The sequence below is a fragment of the Bipolaris zeicola genome (assembly GCF_000523435.1).
Source record: "Bipolaris zeicola 26-R-13 unplaced genomic scaffold scaffold_105, whole genome shotgun sequence".
Lineage (NCBI taxonomy): Eukaryota > Fungi > Ascomycota > Dothideomycetes > Pleosporales > Pleosporaceae > Bipolaris > Bipolaris zeicola.
The window spans coordinates 75,902-90,201 of NW_006912154.1; the positions used below are offsets into that span (position 1 = coordinate 75,902).

A 14,300-nucleotide genomic window follows, 5' to 3' on the forward strand; every position below is an offset into this window, starting at 1 on the left:
GCCGCCTGACCCAACATCTGCACTTTCTCCATTGTCTCTACAGCGACCCCAAGCCTTCACATCGCCTGTTTTCCGGATCCACTGCTCGAAATCCAAGAGAACAAATCATGGCCAACACCCATGATCCCGCTCAGACGGACCAGCATCCACTTCTGGCCTCACGCCCGCCCGTGACAGACCCCATTACCTATCTTACCATCATTGAATACAACCTTTCCGAAGAGAACTTGCCTGTATTACACCAGGTCCTCCAAGATGCAGAGCTCACAGCAACTATCGGCTGGGATCTGATCCATCTGTTACTTCCGCTACTTCCATTGTCTGAGGAATGCTTGCAAGACATTGCCGCAAAGGGCAACCCTAGAGAGTGCATTCTCAAAGTCACAGAGGCGCTTCGGTTGCTCCAGTTCCAGGAGCCGTATGAGGACACAGACGAAGACGAGCATGGCGCTCCATCAGCTGGTATCAAAGCTAAAGCGCCCGAGGTTGGGGTGGGAGAGTCAAGCACAAGTCCTGCCTTTCAGCCCGCTGTAGTCCCGCCCCTTCCAGTACTGAAGTTTGAGACTCTCCTTGATATATTGGCTACATTACATCGACGTGTTAAAACCAAATACCCGAGCCGCTTCCTCTCTACCAGCTTGCAGGCTGTGCTGGTCGCATACAATCGGGCCAACACCCATATTGAAGACCTCACCCTATCTGCTGTCAAGTTTGTCAAGACACTTTCCGGGACTAAGAGACCGCATCTGCCATCAAGGCGGAGCAGCGGGAATCTTCTGCGTGTAAACACCAACCAATCGGAGCCAGATCCGGAAGCGCAGGGTGATGCACCAAGCAGCGAAGAAACCGCCCTGGTAAATCGGCTACTACAGTCCTTTCTCACTCACATCCTTGAAGATTATATGCTATCTTTGAAATCAGACGATGATGTTCCAGGTCTTTCATGGGCAAGCAGGCTGATGGAAAGCTATGAACCGGAGCGAATACCCAACAAGCCTAACTACCAGAAATATGCAGACCGGTTTGCGAATGAAGAAGACCTCACTTCGCGAGCCGCAATCTTGGGCCAAATAGTAGCTTTGACTCAGGATTTGGGTCTGAAATATGAAGAGCTGGTACGCACTGTAATGGACTCGGAGGAGGAGAAGCGTGGCATTCCCGGCACCGAGGATGAACCACCAGCTACGGCTGCAGATATTCCGCTTTCAAGGACTGGTGCTCTACTTCTCATTGCGGCACAAAACGTTAAACAGGAACTGTATGCTCCTGCTAAGCAAGAGGAGGAAGCGTCATCAGTAGCCATCTTCCCGGGACATGCAACGATACTTCGCAACTTTATCGGGACTCTGGGACCTCAAACTGTTGGCATGGAGCCAGAGGCACTTCTCGACACGGTTCTTGCCATGGGTCTCATTGCATTGCAAAGAAACAATGTCGGCGAGCCCAAGGACGACGAGTCATTTGCTCAGTATCTGCAAACCATCTCACTCATCTCTGCGAACTCACCCTCCCCAAGCTTACGAGGCCACGCACATTACCTCACAACAACCGTCTTGCGTTCGCACCCCCACGATCTTGTCCGTCTAACCTTCATCCGCGACACCCTCGAGCACTGTCCCTATGAGAACCTCAAAGCAAGCGCCGTATCCTGGCTCAAAGGCGAAACCCTCGAAGCAAATACACCCCACCTCCATTCTTCAGAAGACACCCACGAATCCGACCACACAAACATCTTCGCCACCCCCGTCGCCCTGTCCACCGTAGCCCCGTACCTCTGGCCCGACCTCACCCGCCACTACGCCCTTGACACCAGCCTCGAAGACTCGTGGCTGCAATTCCGCCAGGACCTCGGCTTCTACGTCGCAGCCCTCAACTTCTACTACCTTTTGCTTCAAGCCTCGCATCTCTACGATACTCTGGATATCAAGGAGTTGAATGCCTCACATGGCATTCAGACACACTATCTCGACGTGCTCAAGCGGACCGCAGCAAGGTTCCAGAAAGAACTCGCAGCGGGTGGGGGCGCGCTGGTTGTTGAGGGCCAGGAGACGCTCGAGCAGGCGAAGGCTGATGTGGGGTTGTTGGAGAAGGTGGTGGAGTGGGTGGAGGGCGCGTTGGCCAAGTTGACGTGAATTGAGTGGGATAGGGCAAGGATTGCATTGTAATTGGTATGTCCGAGATTAGTTAGTTCGTGTGGAGAAGGGAGAGAGAGAGGGAGAGAGTTTAGTATAAGTCGAGTATGAAATGAAATGAGCAAATCCGATGCTTGTGCCAAAAAAAAAACACGAGTGTTTTGTTGCGTTTGTTAAATTGCTGTCTATTTTCCTTTCATCAAAGATATGATTGAGTAGTGCTTTTTTTTGTTACAACTGCACACACACACACATGCTTTTTCTTATCCTTCCTTCCTTCCCTCCTCTTCTTTCTCTTTTTCTTCTTTTCTTCATCAAAACCCCTGCGCATTCATCCCCCCAAACCCCATCCCAGCATACGACCCCCCCTGCGACACCCAGCCCCCAAAATTCTCTGCTGTCAAATCATTCCAAAGGTACAAATCGCCATTTTGAAACGCGGCTGAGAAGTCGCCCATGTCGGTTGTGAAGCTGGGTTGTTGGTCGCCCATTGTTTGTGCTGAGGAGGTGGTGTCGAGGGTCATGTCGGTGGTGGGCCATTGGGGTGCGGTGGTGGGGTAGGTGGAGGAGAGGTTGAAGCCTGAGAGGGGGAATTGAGAGGATTGGTGTTGTTGCTGATGTGATTGCTGTTGTTGGTCGAGTGGGATATGTGACGATGATGATGATGCTGATGGGTTGTTTGTCGAAGTAGCAGCAGTAGCAGTAGTGTCAAGACCGGGCCCTGCGAATGCTGCTACCAAGGGTTGATTCTGCGTTTCTTCACTATCCCCCTGTGTGGATGTTGTTTTCCTTCTTTTTAGTTGCCTGCCTTCCTTGCGCCATTCCAAGTACTCGTCCCACCAACTTTTAAGTTTTGCTTCGAGGAGAAACTTCCAGTGGCTGGGATTCCGGCATTTCTGCGGGCCAGCAGCGTCGCTGGTTTTTTGGATTACGGCGTCGAGATAGTGTCCTACGCGTAGACTCTGGCTTTCGAGCAGCTCGCTCATTTCCTCGTCGGTGCCGACGGCATAGTCTGCTTTCATGAGTGTGACAAGAGAGTAGACGGCGCGAACGTAAAGTACGTTCGGCGACTTGCGTAGTTCGTCTTCGGGAACGGCGAGGAAAAGGTCTAGGATTGTTTGGGCGGCGCTGATGCATTTTGTTGTTGCGTTGATTTGGAGTGCGGAGCGGGAAAGGAGAGATTCAGGTTGCACAGAGTCGTCGTCGAGGGCTGGTAGTGTGACGTGCCGGTTTTTGAATTCGATGACTGAATTCGTTGGTTTAGTAATTACCTTGGAGAGAGTGGACGAAGTTATGACTTACCGTCGAATCGACCTCCGTCCATGCCAAACTCCCACATGGCAAGCATGTCTGCGTGGTACTCGAGCTCGAGACTCACTGTATAATTCAGTCACATACATTCTTCGGAAGAATTAGCAGTTGACTCACATGTCACTACATCGTCAGGAACCGATTTCCTCCAATCCTGCATCCTCCGGTCAAAGATTCGCAGGATGATTTGCATACGCAGCTCAGAGAGACTGAAACTCGTACTCGCATCGTCAAAGCCAAATGCCGTATTTGCCTCATCGGCAATTCTCTGCAGCTTCAGCCATGCAACTATCCTCTTATCGTCTAACAATTTTGACTTTTCAAGAATTCCAAAACATTCGTCCATCCAGCTGTTGAACAGCAAGATATTAGGTCGCCTCATCCTCATTGAGAAGCCAGCACTTATAATGTACAGCAGTAGAATGGTGCGGCAGTGTTCTAACAATTCCTCTGGCGAAGAAATCTTCTGTAGTGATCGAATGGCACGCTTGGGTAGTTGTTCATGTGTTCTCGGCTTCGACGTCAGGCCGAGCTCTAGTGCCATGGAGGCTGCCATGTTGATCCACTGATATATCTGCAGCTGTCCCGGTGTCTTGGAAGGTGAGTAGTACGATACAGTAACTATCAATGCCTGGATAGCCTGAATGGACTTTTCGCCTTTGACAAAAGCAGAACGCGCGTACAATAGTACGGCTTCTTCATGCAGTCTATCGGACAATGCCGAGCCTTTGGAATGGGCAGAAGCCGCCATGATAGCATGGAAAAGTGCGGGCTTGTTTTCCCGAAGATCGAAAACGTCCCAATGTCTGGGAATCGTGATACCCGGGCAAGCCGCGACCAGCTCCTTGCGCCATATGCCCAAAAATTCGCGGGCCATGTCCTCGGAAATGACACCGCGATCTATTATATCGTTTTCAGATGACCCTAGAAATTCTTTGGGTGCGCTGGTGGTTGGTGTGGGTGTGGGTGTGGGCTCGGGCATGGGTGCTTGGTTGGTGACTGAGGGAAGGCCACAAAACCCCGTTGCGGGTATTGTTGCTGTTCCCATACTCGAGTGCCTTCGCCAAGTGGATGGAGTGTCCTCGTCTCTCGCGTGCCCTTGCTCGTCCGATTCATCGTCTCCCGTGTCATGCTCGCTAGCATCACTGGATGGACGCGCTTTTTTTGCCTTTAGAAGGCTGCGCATCTGCTGAATTTCCTTCTCCAGCTCCGTAACGCGCACATCTGTCCTTTTTCGCTGTCGCCTTTTTACGGGTGGCGCAAAGATGCAGGTCCGGTTGGCCTTGGCGCATCGCTGACACTGCGATGAGCTTGCGTCGGGGTTCACAAGACATCGGACTTTGGAAATGCGGCAAGCTTCGCAAGCGCGGTTTAACGGCTGATCCTGGGGCTTCTTCGATTGCTCCGAATCAGGACTGTTGACTTGTTGGTTCGACATTGACCAGACGTTGCGCGCGCCGGGTTGTTCTCTGCCTTCATTTATCTGGTCCGTCATGTCGGTCCAGGATGCTCGTATTTGCTTGACCACAGCCAAGACCAGAGCGGTGAACGCGGACTCCTTTGGCTTGGATTTACAAAACACCATGCATTACTTTTTCTGATTGAATGATTCCTTTCTCTTGCTAGCTGCGCAGTTCCATGTTTGTCAGCCGATAGCTCGACTCGCGCGAGATTGAACGTCAAATCCGGAGGCGCGTTAATATCCAGGAAAGGAGCAACGATGGACACAGGGTACTGGTAGGCTGCGGGTTGACTGACAATCGGAAGTGGGCGAGTTGAGGGCTGCACGACGTCGGAGTATGACAAACATGGATGCCTGAAGGTGGACGATTTAAAGCCGCCTGCCGCCAACACTAATAGGCTTCGGGACGCATCATCACCCACCAAAGGAGCATGGGGCGGCGACGGCTCTAACAGACAACATTGTGGCTAAAGCCGTCCGCGCACCCCGTGGCTCCCGCACCCCGATGGAGACATGCATGCGCCACAATATAGCTACCCATCGAGGTCTCTGAGGCATCACCGTGGTTGCGGTCATTGGTAATCACAAGGCCAAAAGCATCGGAACGAGAAAACAGACTTATGACGCGTTCGGCATTCCGACTGTCACATGTATAAGCACGTGTTTCTATACGTATACTCTTTGTCAATGCACCAATCGCAGCCAATTCATGAACATTTGTGAAAACTAGATGCTGCGCAAAGTCTTTCAGTATACAAATTTCATCAACATACTTCTTGAATTGGCCAGAGCCGTGTGTGATCACTTCCCAGCAACAGTCATTGCAGCGTCACATGTACGCTAATGTCAGTATTGTTAAGGCGCCCAATGCTTGATCAAACGTGGGTTTTTCCCTAGTTCATTTATCAAACGTATCGACGACCGTATAGTATGTCGCGATGCTGCATCTACGTATGTACTGTTTTACTACTACTCGTATAATGCTTCTTGAACCATTGCCAACCAGCAACAACTTTTTCCACCTAACAAAGCCAGTACCAAAACCTCTCAAGAGCATTGCGGGGTATCTGCTCAGGCCATACTTCTGCGTCAAGCGCGGCCTTGCCACTCCAGATGTCTGCCTCCTCTGGCTTCACCATCTTGGTGCGCTTGAACACCTTCCAGAATACGAAGAGGAGGAAGAAGATCAAAATGCCAATGTAGGCAGTGAAGAAGTCGGTAAGCTGGTCAGGTCCCCATGGGGTTTGAGTGAAGACCTTGAAGCCGTTGAAAAGGATGATGAGCGCAAAGTAGGCAAAAGCCACCCAGGCGAGGTAGGGTTGCCACTTGCTCTTGAAGATCATCGTGTTGCGGTCGACGTTCTGGGCGAGGCAGGCCTTGTGGAAACGGGTGAAAGTGTAGCAAATCGAGCACCATGTGAAGAGCGAGGCAATCGTGGTCAAGTTCTGGAACCACGTGAATACCTTGTTGGCGCCAGCACTCACACTCATGTATGTGAGCAAAGAGATGGAGGCTGTGATTGCGACGCAGTAGACTGGCACACCGCTCTTGTTGCACTTGAGCAGGAACTGGGGCGCCTGCTTGTTCTGGGCGATACTGAACAGGTATCGGGAGCCGGTGTACAGGAAGGCATTGCCGGACGAGGTTGCAGAAGTCAAGATGACAGCGTTGACGATGTGCGGTAGAACTGGGATACCGGCATTCTTCATCGCGATGACCCACGGCGAAGACTGAGCACCCTTGGCGTTCTCGTCAGTGAGCTGGGGGTCGTTTGAGCTGATGGTCGTTCCAATTATGAAACTTCCAAGGACGTAGAAGAACAGGATACGCCAAAAGACACGACGAACGGCCTTGGGGATGTTCTTGCGCGGGTCAGCAGCCTCACCAGCGGCAACGGCAACCATCTCCACACCACCGTACGAGAATGCCGCGTTGACGAGTGTGGACCAGAGACCAGTAAAACGTCCTGTGTCACCTTTGCCGACATACTCCTTCATGGCGCCTTCCTTCCAGTATCTGAATCCTCTCCGATCGTGGTCAGGAGCACCACCGAGCATGATGACGAGACCAGCGATAAGGAGTCCGAGGATGGTAATGATCTTAATCGAAGCGAATATGAACTCAGCCTCTCCGTAGATCGAAACAGCGAAAATGTTCAGCAGTACGATGATGACGATGATGATAGTGATCCATATCGCTGGACTGTATCTAGAGGGTGGAGTCAGCATCTATTTGTTATCAACGACTGTGCATTGCACTTACTTTTCTTCCTGATCCCAAAAGTTGATGAGAAGAGCGGCAGCAGAGATCTCGGCACAAAGAGTAATGGAACTGTTGTACCAGTTGTTCCAACCGACGGCAAAACCAAGAGCAGGATCCGCATAACGAGCGGCATACTGAGGAATAGCACCGGGAAGAGGAAGCCATGTAGCCATCTCGCCGAGACACTGCATCATGCCGTAGACAACAAGACCAGTGAGAGTGTAACCGATGAGGACAGAGACGGGACCAGCGCGAGCGAATGCACCGCCAATACCAAGGAACAGACCAGTACCAATGGTACCGCCCAAAGCGATGAATTGGATGTGACGAGACTTGAGGCCACGCTGGACATATCCATAGTCCTCTGCTTGTTGGGCCGATCCATAGAGACCAGCTGCCTCGGCGAGCGCGTTGTCCTTTATCTCGCCGACATGTCCAGTGCCATGGTCGGAGGGAGACTCACCACCAACAGCATAGTGCTGCTTCTCATTGTCGGTGAGTGACATGATGGCTGTCTTCTAACAGTCGTTGCCAATGACGGGTGTGTACAGGCCTGTGGGAGTATGCAAGGCCTTGTAAGGGAGTGTGCACGGCACAGCGAGATGAAGCAAAAGAACGAAGCTGATGGTTTCCGCAGACGAAGCGGACGGAAGCACTAGGTTCAGTTTTATATTAATGGCCCTTTGACGGTCGTACCTCGCCCCCGGCCGATAACCAGGCAAAGACCTGGACCAGGGCGTACAGCAGCAGAAGGCAGGCTAGTCCGGGGTGGCCGGTATCTTGCACCCTACACGCGCAGTCTCGGCTCACCCCGCTCCCCAAATGGATGATGGCGTCTTCTCCAGCTAATAGCACGGTGGCACCGAGCAAGACATTGCCTTGTGACGATACAGCTTGCGCCGAGCGAGTGGATGGAACAGGCCCAGGGTGCTTGATAAGAGCCAGGCCAGGGGTGGGGGTAAGATTGTGTCGCATGATACACACCACATCGTGAAGCTTCGTGTGCCCAATGCGCGTTGGTGGTTGTGGTTGTTGTGGTGGAGTTTGTTTGCATTATAGGACCTTTGGAGACACCACGTTTGGTCACCCAACTCGACAGCTCTCTGCGTACAGTCTTTGTTGTTCCCCAAACTTTGTTCGACGAGAACGGGTTCGACTGTATGGTAGGTGCGGAGAAGCGTTCACCCCCCTGTACGAGAGCCAAACCAAGCGAGGCAGAACCAACACTGGCTAAGCATGGAACTTGGCATTAAGACAAGCCTCATTGGCGCCGAAGCAAGCAAGCACCTGTCGAGCGCTAAGCACTCTCGGCAGGTGAATAGGTACCCCAGCCCATCACAACCCAAGCCACTATCGCGGGCTTGTAATAAATGACCGAATCGAATGTGTCGCCATTCGAAAGCCTTTCTGGAACGAATTTAAAGTTTAAACATCCCGGTCATCTTACCGCGCCTACGAATCTCCATGGTGGAATTGCGCGCTGACTGCTGCAACTCTGATAAGGCTAGTGGACGCAAACTGGACACGGACTTTTGAAATACCAGAACGACTCCGAAGCGCGCCCGATGCGAAGGGCCTTTGGTAAGACTCTGTCGCGTTACCTTCGAAATTCAAGCTCGTAGATACGAAGTGTGAGAATAAGCCGCAGTTGCGAGTCGTGAGGTCCAGGTCACCCACACCTACGCGTGCCGCCCTTGTCATTCCAATAGTGCAGTAGTCCAACGGTAGTAGCGCTATGGCCTCTCTATTCGCGGGTTACCGGTGGCAAAAGGGCAAGGTATGGTCAGCTTATTTACGTCCGTACATCTAACGGCATAAATACGTGCATCTATCCAATAGCATCTCAGAGTAGTGAAAGAGTAACTCCCGGAGTGTGTTCCCATTGAGAACTACAGCCGCTTCGAGTAGGATCGATTTGCAGGGATCCCTCGTATTTGGTGTTTGCCATCTCTATCGCGTGCTCGCTGTTGCACCAACCGTCTTCTACTAGGTCGCTTGTCAGGCCCAATCATGAATACAAGGCGTCTGTTCACCAGTGATCGAGAAGAATACTTAATCTCATAAGCGCAGAAACAAAATCCACTTATTTGGGTTGAATTATCTTGTAAGTGTGTGACATACACGGTATCTCTGTTATCGGCGCACTGTCCGCACGGACGACCGACCCTCAATTTGCCAGGCTCGTTGATAGCATCAAGCTTCAAAGCTTTGACAGTGACACTCTGGCATCTTCTTTTCCTATACCCTTTGTATGCGCATAATTCCCGGTCAACGTTTTGACGTCTCCACAATCATGCCCACCATGGTCCGTCCGTTATGTTGATGTAAACGAGGATTGTAGGATCCATCTCCTACTGTAGGATCGCACGTCGTTGAACGACATACCACCGCAACTACGGAACGGTTATCGTGCGTTAGCCAGGTCCGATCTTTGGCATGTCGTGGTGTTCACTCAAGCCACTGAGGTACTTGTTCAGCTCCTCGACCTTCTCCTTGTGCGTCTTGACACCCTCCTTCCTCATCTTCTCTTCCAGTCTCTTCCGTCGCATCTCGTCGTGCCGCTTCTCAGCCTCCGTCTTTTGTCTGCCGCCGCCCTCTCTTATCGATCGTTCGGCGGTCTCGGGTGATAGTGAGCGAGCGGGCGTCCCCGAAGGTGTTCTGTGTGCATCGTCTTCTGTTCCCGGTCGTTTCGCAACGCTCGTAGCGTCTCCATCAACGGGTTTGGCAGAGTCGGTCGTGGACTTGGGCTTCTTTTTCTTCTTTTTCTTATCAACACCAGCACCTTTGAGTTTCAGCGCGCCACCCGAAGCTGTGGCGTAGTCGGACGACGGCATCGTGGCTATGCGACGATGTTTGGTTGTGAGGTTGGCCCTGGATTCCAGAAGGAAGGCGCGCGAAGATCGACAGACGGGTTCACACGTGACCTTTCAGACACGGCACGGCTCCAAACGGGTCCCACACTGTATGTTCTACTGTACCAACGCTTCGTTCCGTACTACGTAAAAGTCCGTCTCCACTTGGAACATACAGCGCCAGACCCCTTATTGAGGCGGCTTACCAAACTCTGCTTGTGGGATTACAATTCAGCTCTCCCGTCTAGTCTTCTTCAAGTTACCCGAACAAGACAGTGGCCTGATATGCAGGTGCAAGGATAAACTTTGTATCGCGACTAAAGATTTCAAACACGTCAGGTCGACGGCGCAACGGGAGCCTCTCTGAGGCACTGCATACTGGCATGTCGCACGCGTTTGGATCTGGCGCAAAGCGCAGAAGCAGGCATCGACGTTCTCGCAGGCGGTTGTACAAAACCTGATCTTGACGTCACACATCTGGTTGAAGTACAATGAGCCTCGGTCCGTGAGTGGGCAAGATGAACGTTGGCGCATACAATATCGGAATAAGTCCTTCATTGATCTATGTCCCGCATCTGCATGCATACTAAAGTATGATCAGTTGCCTCCCTATTGGATCGTTCCCCGCACAGTCTAATCTAGCGATGCCGCCATGTGAAAAGGAACATGTTCCCGTATATGTATGTATGTACTCGCCATGCCGTGTAAACTCCAAGCTATGAAATAAGGTAAGGAAAGAGGAAGGTGAAAAGACTAGTCGGTCCGACAAGTGGAGTAATATGTACAAAGTCGAAATAAACCAAGCAGCGCGCCATGGAAAAAAAAGGTAGCCAACAGTGGAATGTGACCCAAAAGACTGGATCATGGAAATGAAAAGACAGGGACGATTAGCCTAAACATTGTCTGGTGTAAATGGTGGAGTGATTGCCTGGTGAGATCTGAAGACTCTGTTGTCCGGACCCACTCAGTTTGGGTAGCAGGTGAAGTATGTCAGGGTGCAAGGCCGACTTTTACCGGCAATTGCCTAGGAGAGAAGCGCTGCACCAACTCGACGATAGCAACGTATCGTCTGTGTTGATCTTGGTGTTCCACAGCTGTCTTCTCTTCCTGCTCATAGCTCCATGCCGTCGAGATCTCGCATGACGCAAGCCAATTGTGCCCGTTTTGCGGCCTCGGCGAGAAGCGCAGCCTGGTTAAGGTAGTTTGTCGTCTCAGCTGCGGTGTGGCCTGCCCCTGATCTATTGGGCTGGTACTCGAAACTGGGGTGTCGTTGGGCCTGTAGACGCTGTTGCTGCTGAGGCTGTTGTTGCTGCTGCGACTGCTGGTTCAGGGAGCCAAAGTAGGCCTGGTTCTGAGGACTCGTCGAGGGCGAGACAGGAGGCGCGGAACCCGTCGAGGACCGTGAGGCAATGCTGGAGGCAGCAGCACTGTTGTAGCTTGGGGAGGCATTGCTGGACGACTGGAGGGCAGAGAAGGCAGGTCGGGTCTGGGCACCGTACGACTGTTGCGAGTAGTTGGACATTGCTGCGATTGGTCTGGGCTGGTCTGCTGGTGACTGGAGGATTGTGAAGAGTCGAGAAGGGCAGAGCAGGGCAGAACAGGACAGAAGGCAACAGAGTAGAGCAGAGCAAGAGAGAGAGGGCGGTGGATGGGTTGCAACGGCGGCCGAGGCGAGCGGGAGGGATAAAGTAAATAGTAGTGGAGCCGTGGTAGCGTATGGGGACCCTTGAATGCACCCTTGCACTGGCGATCTTTGGCGCGAGCGTAGAAGAAATCAATGACCGTAGGTACGTGCGTATTCGTCTATCCACAGTGCTTGGTCGGCAGCAGGCGAGGAAAAAGCAGCAGGACGGGACAGAAGCAAGAAAAGAAGGCGACGAGAAAGATAGGGCCACGCTTGACGGGGCACCACCTGGGCCGCGGCTCGGGAGTTCCAGATTACATGCATACTTATCCATGTGCACCAACTACGTCTACCAAACCGACCATCTGATACTAGCCCGGCGTGTAAATTTCGTCACTCTTCAACATCTGCCGATGCTGGCTAGGGCCTCGAGGCGCCAATCTTCCCTAGGCCATGCGCCCGCCGCCTTGTAGGCTCCAATTTCTCTCGCCCTGCGCCCGCCATGCCTGTATGTCCTCGTCCAACCTTCCCCAGACTCGCTAATTACTGACGCCCGCCAGCTCATCCTAATCTCAGGTTCCACCCTCCCACCCCTCCATCCCATGCCCCCGCCGCCACTCTCGCTAACCCGCCCAAAGGTTTCCCTTCTGCGGGCAAGACCACCAGAGCCCGACAACTCGAGCAATTCTTCGAGTCCAAGATTGCCAGCGCTCCTCCTGATGCCCGCACGTCCCGCCTCAAGGTGCATCTTATCAATGATCAGACTCTCGGTGTGCCGCGCTCCGTCTACCGTACGGCCAGAGCCGAGAAGGATGCGCGTGCGGAAGAATATTCTGCCGTCAAGAGAGTCTTGTCACGGGATGATATTGTTATCGCAGATGGCCTGAACTACATCAAGGGCTTTCGCTACCAGTTGTACTGCGAGGCCAAAGCCCTGCAGACCCCCAGCTGCGTGGTCAGTACAGCATTGTCGCTTCCAAGTCACTGCGCTAACAGTCCTAGAGCTGCACGTAGGCACGCCGCCCGACCGATGTCGCGAGAACAACAAGAAACTCTTGGCGGACGAGGGGACTGACGGCGGATACGAAGAGGACGTCTTTGAGAACCTCATCTTCCGATACGAAGAGCCCAATGGCATGACGCGCTGGGACAGTCCATTGTTCATTGTGGTTGAGGAAGACGAGACGCCGCCATGCGACCAGATATGGGAAGCCATGATTGGCAGTGACGGCAAGTTGAAGACTGTCAAGCCCAACCTGGCGACAGTGCTGGTGCGTGTTCTGGGTCCTCCTCGTTTCGCCAATCTAACTTCTCATAGAAACCAGCGACCGAGCAAAATTACCTCTACGAACTTGACAAGACGACGTCGGACATTCTCACGCAGATAATGGTCTACCAAAAAGATCACGCTGGTGAAGGAGGCGGACAAATAGCTGTAGCAGATGTCGAGAAGCCCATTGAACTGCCCGCGACGCCAATGACTCTCCCACAACTTCAGCGCATACGACGCCAGTTCATCACCCTAAACCGACAACACAGCTTTTCCAAGGCGCGGATAAAGGAGGTCTTTGTCGACTACTTGAACGCCGAGTTTCTGCGTTAGAATGATTGTAGTCATGTGCAGGGACAGCGTCGTTTCCAGGGCTACTATAGTCAAATAAACTATATAGTCGCATCCCGATGTCGGAATTATATCCCCAATAGACAAAGAATTGCGTGATCCCAAAATCATTCGCTATTCATGTTCAAGAAAGAAAAAAATCCCGAGTCATCTCCTTCCTCCACCCTCCGACTTTCCCCGACACCTGCAGGCATCTTTCGACGCTACCGCTGCAAACAAAAAACTTCGCTATCACCTAACGCAACATCCGCTGTCGTTTCTAATCCAACTAAAGTAGGTGTACGTAGCCTACTTACCATCGCACTTGAGTGTACAAACCAACCCAATTTGCATCAATACCGTACTTACCCACCTTTGGTTCTGGCCTCCCCACCCCGCTCCACTCCCTCCTCAGATTCCAACCCTCTTCTTCTTCTTCTTCTTCTTCTTCTTCTTCTCTGCATACATAAGTACTAGCACTAACCTTTTCTTTCCGCACTCGCGTGCTGCAGAACCTAATGTGAATGTGAACTGACGCCATTCCTCCCGCCCCACAATCCTACCACTACTAACGCGCGGGTTGGTTGGGGGGGGAGGGGGGAAGGCGTGCACGTGCGGATCCGCGTAACCTTGCGTATGCGTACATGTGTGTGCGTGTGTGCGTGTGCGTGTGTGTAAGGAGGATTTTCTCGCACGCCAATGCAAGTCGTTCTCACACGCTGTATCTACGACTTTACCTACTTCACGCAACGGGAATTGTGCTAGTGGGTGATTTCTTTTGTACAGGTACGCGTACGCAATGGCAATCGCGATGGTACCGCCCGGCACCCCTGGTATGCTATGACGTTAACTGCGTCATTCGGGGAGGGGGGAGGGGGGAGGGGGGCATTCCTTAAGTTAGCATTATAGTGAAATGGGGGGAGGCAGGAGGTAAGGGGGTGGGTTGGATTGGTCGATCACGATTTGCGATCGTGATGGGTGCGGTGGGAGTGTGGGTGTGGATCGGGGTGAGGTCATTTGGGTGTAAGACACCCTTGTAACTTTTGGGGCGTATGGT

The 14,300-nt window shown here is 52.4% G+C and overlaps 7 protein-coding genes across 7 annotated transcripts; 2 read left to right on the forward strand and 5 right to left on the reverse strand.

Annotated features, from left to right (window-relative positions):
• Window positions 1–107: 107 nt before the first annotated feature.
• Window positions 108–2,132, forward strand: COCCADRAFT_99567 (uncharacterized protein; the record flags this gene model as incomplete). Its single annotated transcript, XM_007715435.1, has 1 exon — window positions 108–2,132. The coding sequence occupies one exon, from the start codon at window positions 108–110 to the stop codon at window positions 2,130–2,132; it is 2,025 nt and encodes a 674-aa protein (XP_007713625.1).
• Window positions 2,133–2,446: 314 nt separating this feature from the next.
• On the reverse strand, window positions 2,447–4,938 carry COCCADRAFT_99591 (uncharacterized protein; the record flags this gene model as incomplete). Its single annotated transcript, XM_007715436.1, has 3 exons — window positions 2,447–3,378; window positions 3,435–3,509; window positions 3,561–4,938. 3 exons carry the CDS (start codon window positions 4,936–4,938, stop codon window positions 2,447–2,449), a joined length of 2,385 nt encoding a protein of 794 aa, XP_007713626.1.
• A 989-nt stretch (window positions 4,939–5,927) lies between these two features.
• Window positions 5,928–7,673, reverse strand: COCCADRAFT_27335 (uncharacterized protein; the record flags this gene model as incomplete). The annotated part of the gene is made up of 2 exons (XM_007715419.1): window positions 5,928–7,113; window positions 7,168–7,673. The coding sequence occupies 2 exons, from the start codon at window positions 7,671–7,673 to the stop codon at window positions 5,928–5,930; spliced, it is 1,692 nt and encodes a 563-aa protein (XP_007713609.1).
• A 1,908-nt stretch (window positions 7,674–9,581) lies between these two features.
• COCCADRAFT_99604 (uncharacterized protein) lies at window positions 9,582–10,001 on the reverse strand (the record flags this gene model as incomplete). The annotated part of the gene is made up of 1 exon (XM_007715437.1): window positions 9,582–10,001. The coding sequence occupies one exon, from the start codon at window positions 9,999–10,001 to the stop codon at window positions 9,582–9,584; it is 420 nt and encodes a 139-aa protein (XP_007713627.1).
• A 1,129-nt stretch (window positions 10,002–11,130) lies between these two features.
• Window positions 11,131–11,541, reverse strand: COCCADRAFT_6143 (uncharacterized protein; the record flags this gene model as incomplete). The annotated part of the gene is made up of 1 exon (XM_007715409.1): window positions 11,131–11,541. One exon carries the CDS (start codon window positions 11,539–11,541, stop codon window positions 11,131–11,133), a length of 411 nt encoding a protein of 136 aa, XP_007713599.1.
• Window positions 11,542–11,793: 252 nt separating this feature from the next.
• On the reverse strand, window positions 11,794–11,967 carry COCCADRAFT_99619 (uncharacterized protein; the record flags this gene model as incomplete). The annotated part of the gene is made up of 1 exon (XM_007715438.1): window positions 11,794–11,967. The coding sequence occupies one exon, from the start codon at window positions 11,965–11,967 to the stop codon at window positions 11,794–11,796; it is 174 nt and encodes a 57-aa protein (XP_007713628.1).
• A 178-nt stretch (window positions 11,968–12,145) lies between these two features.
• On the forward strand, window positions 12,146–13,246 carry COCCADRAFT_6144 (uncharacterized protein; the record flags this gene model as incomplete). Its single annotated transcript, XM_007715410.1, has 5 exons — window positions 12,146–12,151; window positions 12,204–12,219; window positions 12,282–12,602; window positions 12,646–12,914; window positions 12,962–13,246. 5 exons carry the CDS (start codon window positions 12,146–12,148, stop codon window positions 13,244–13,246), a joined length of 897 nt encoding a protein of 298 aa, XP_007713600.1.
• Window positions 13,247–14,300: the final 1,054 nt, after the last annotated feature.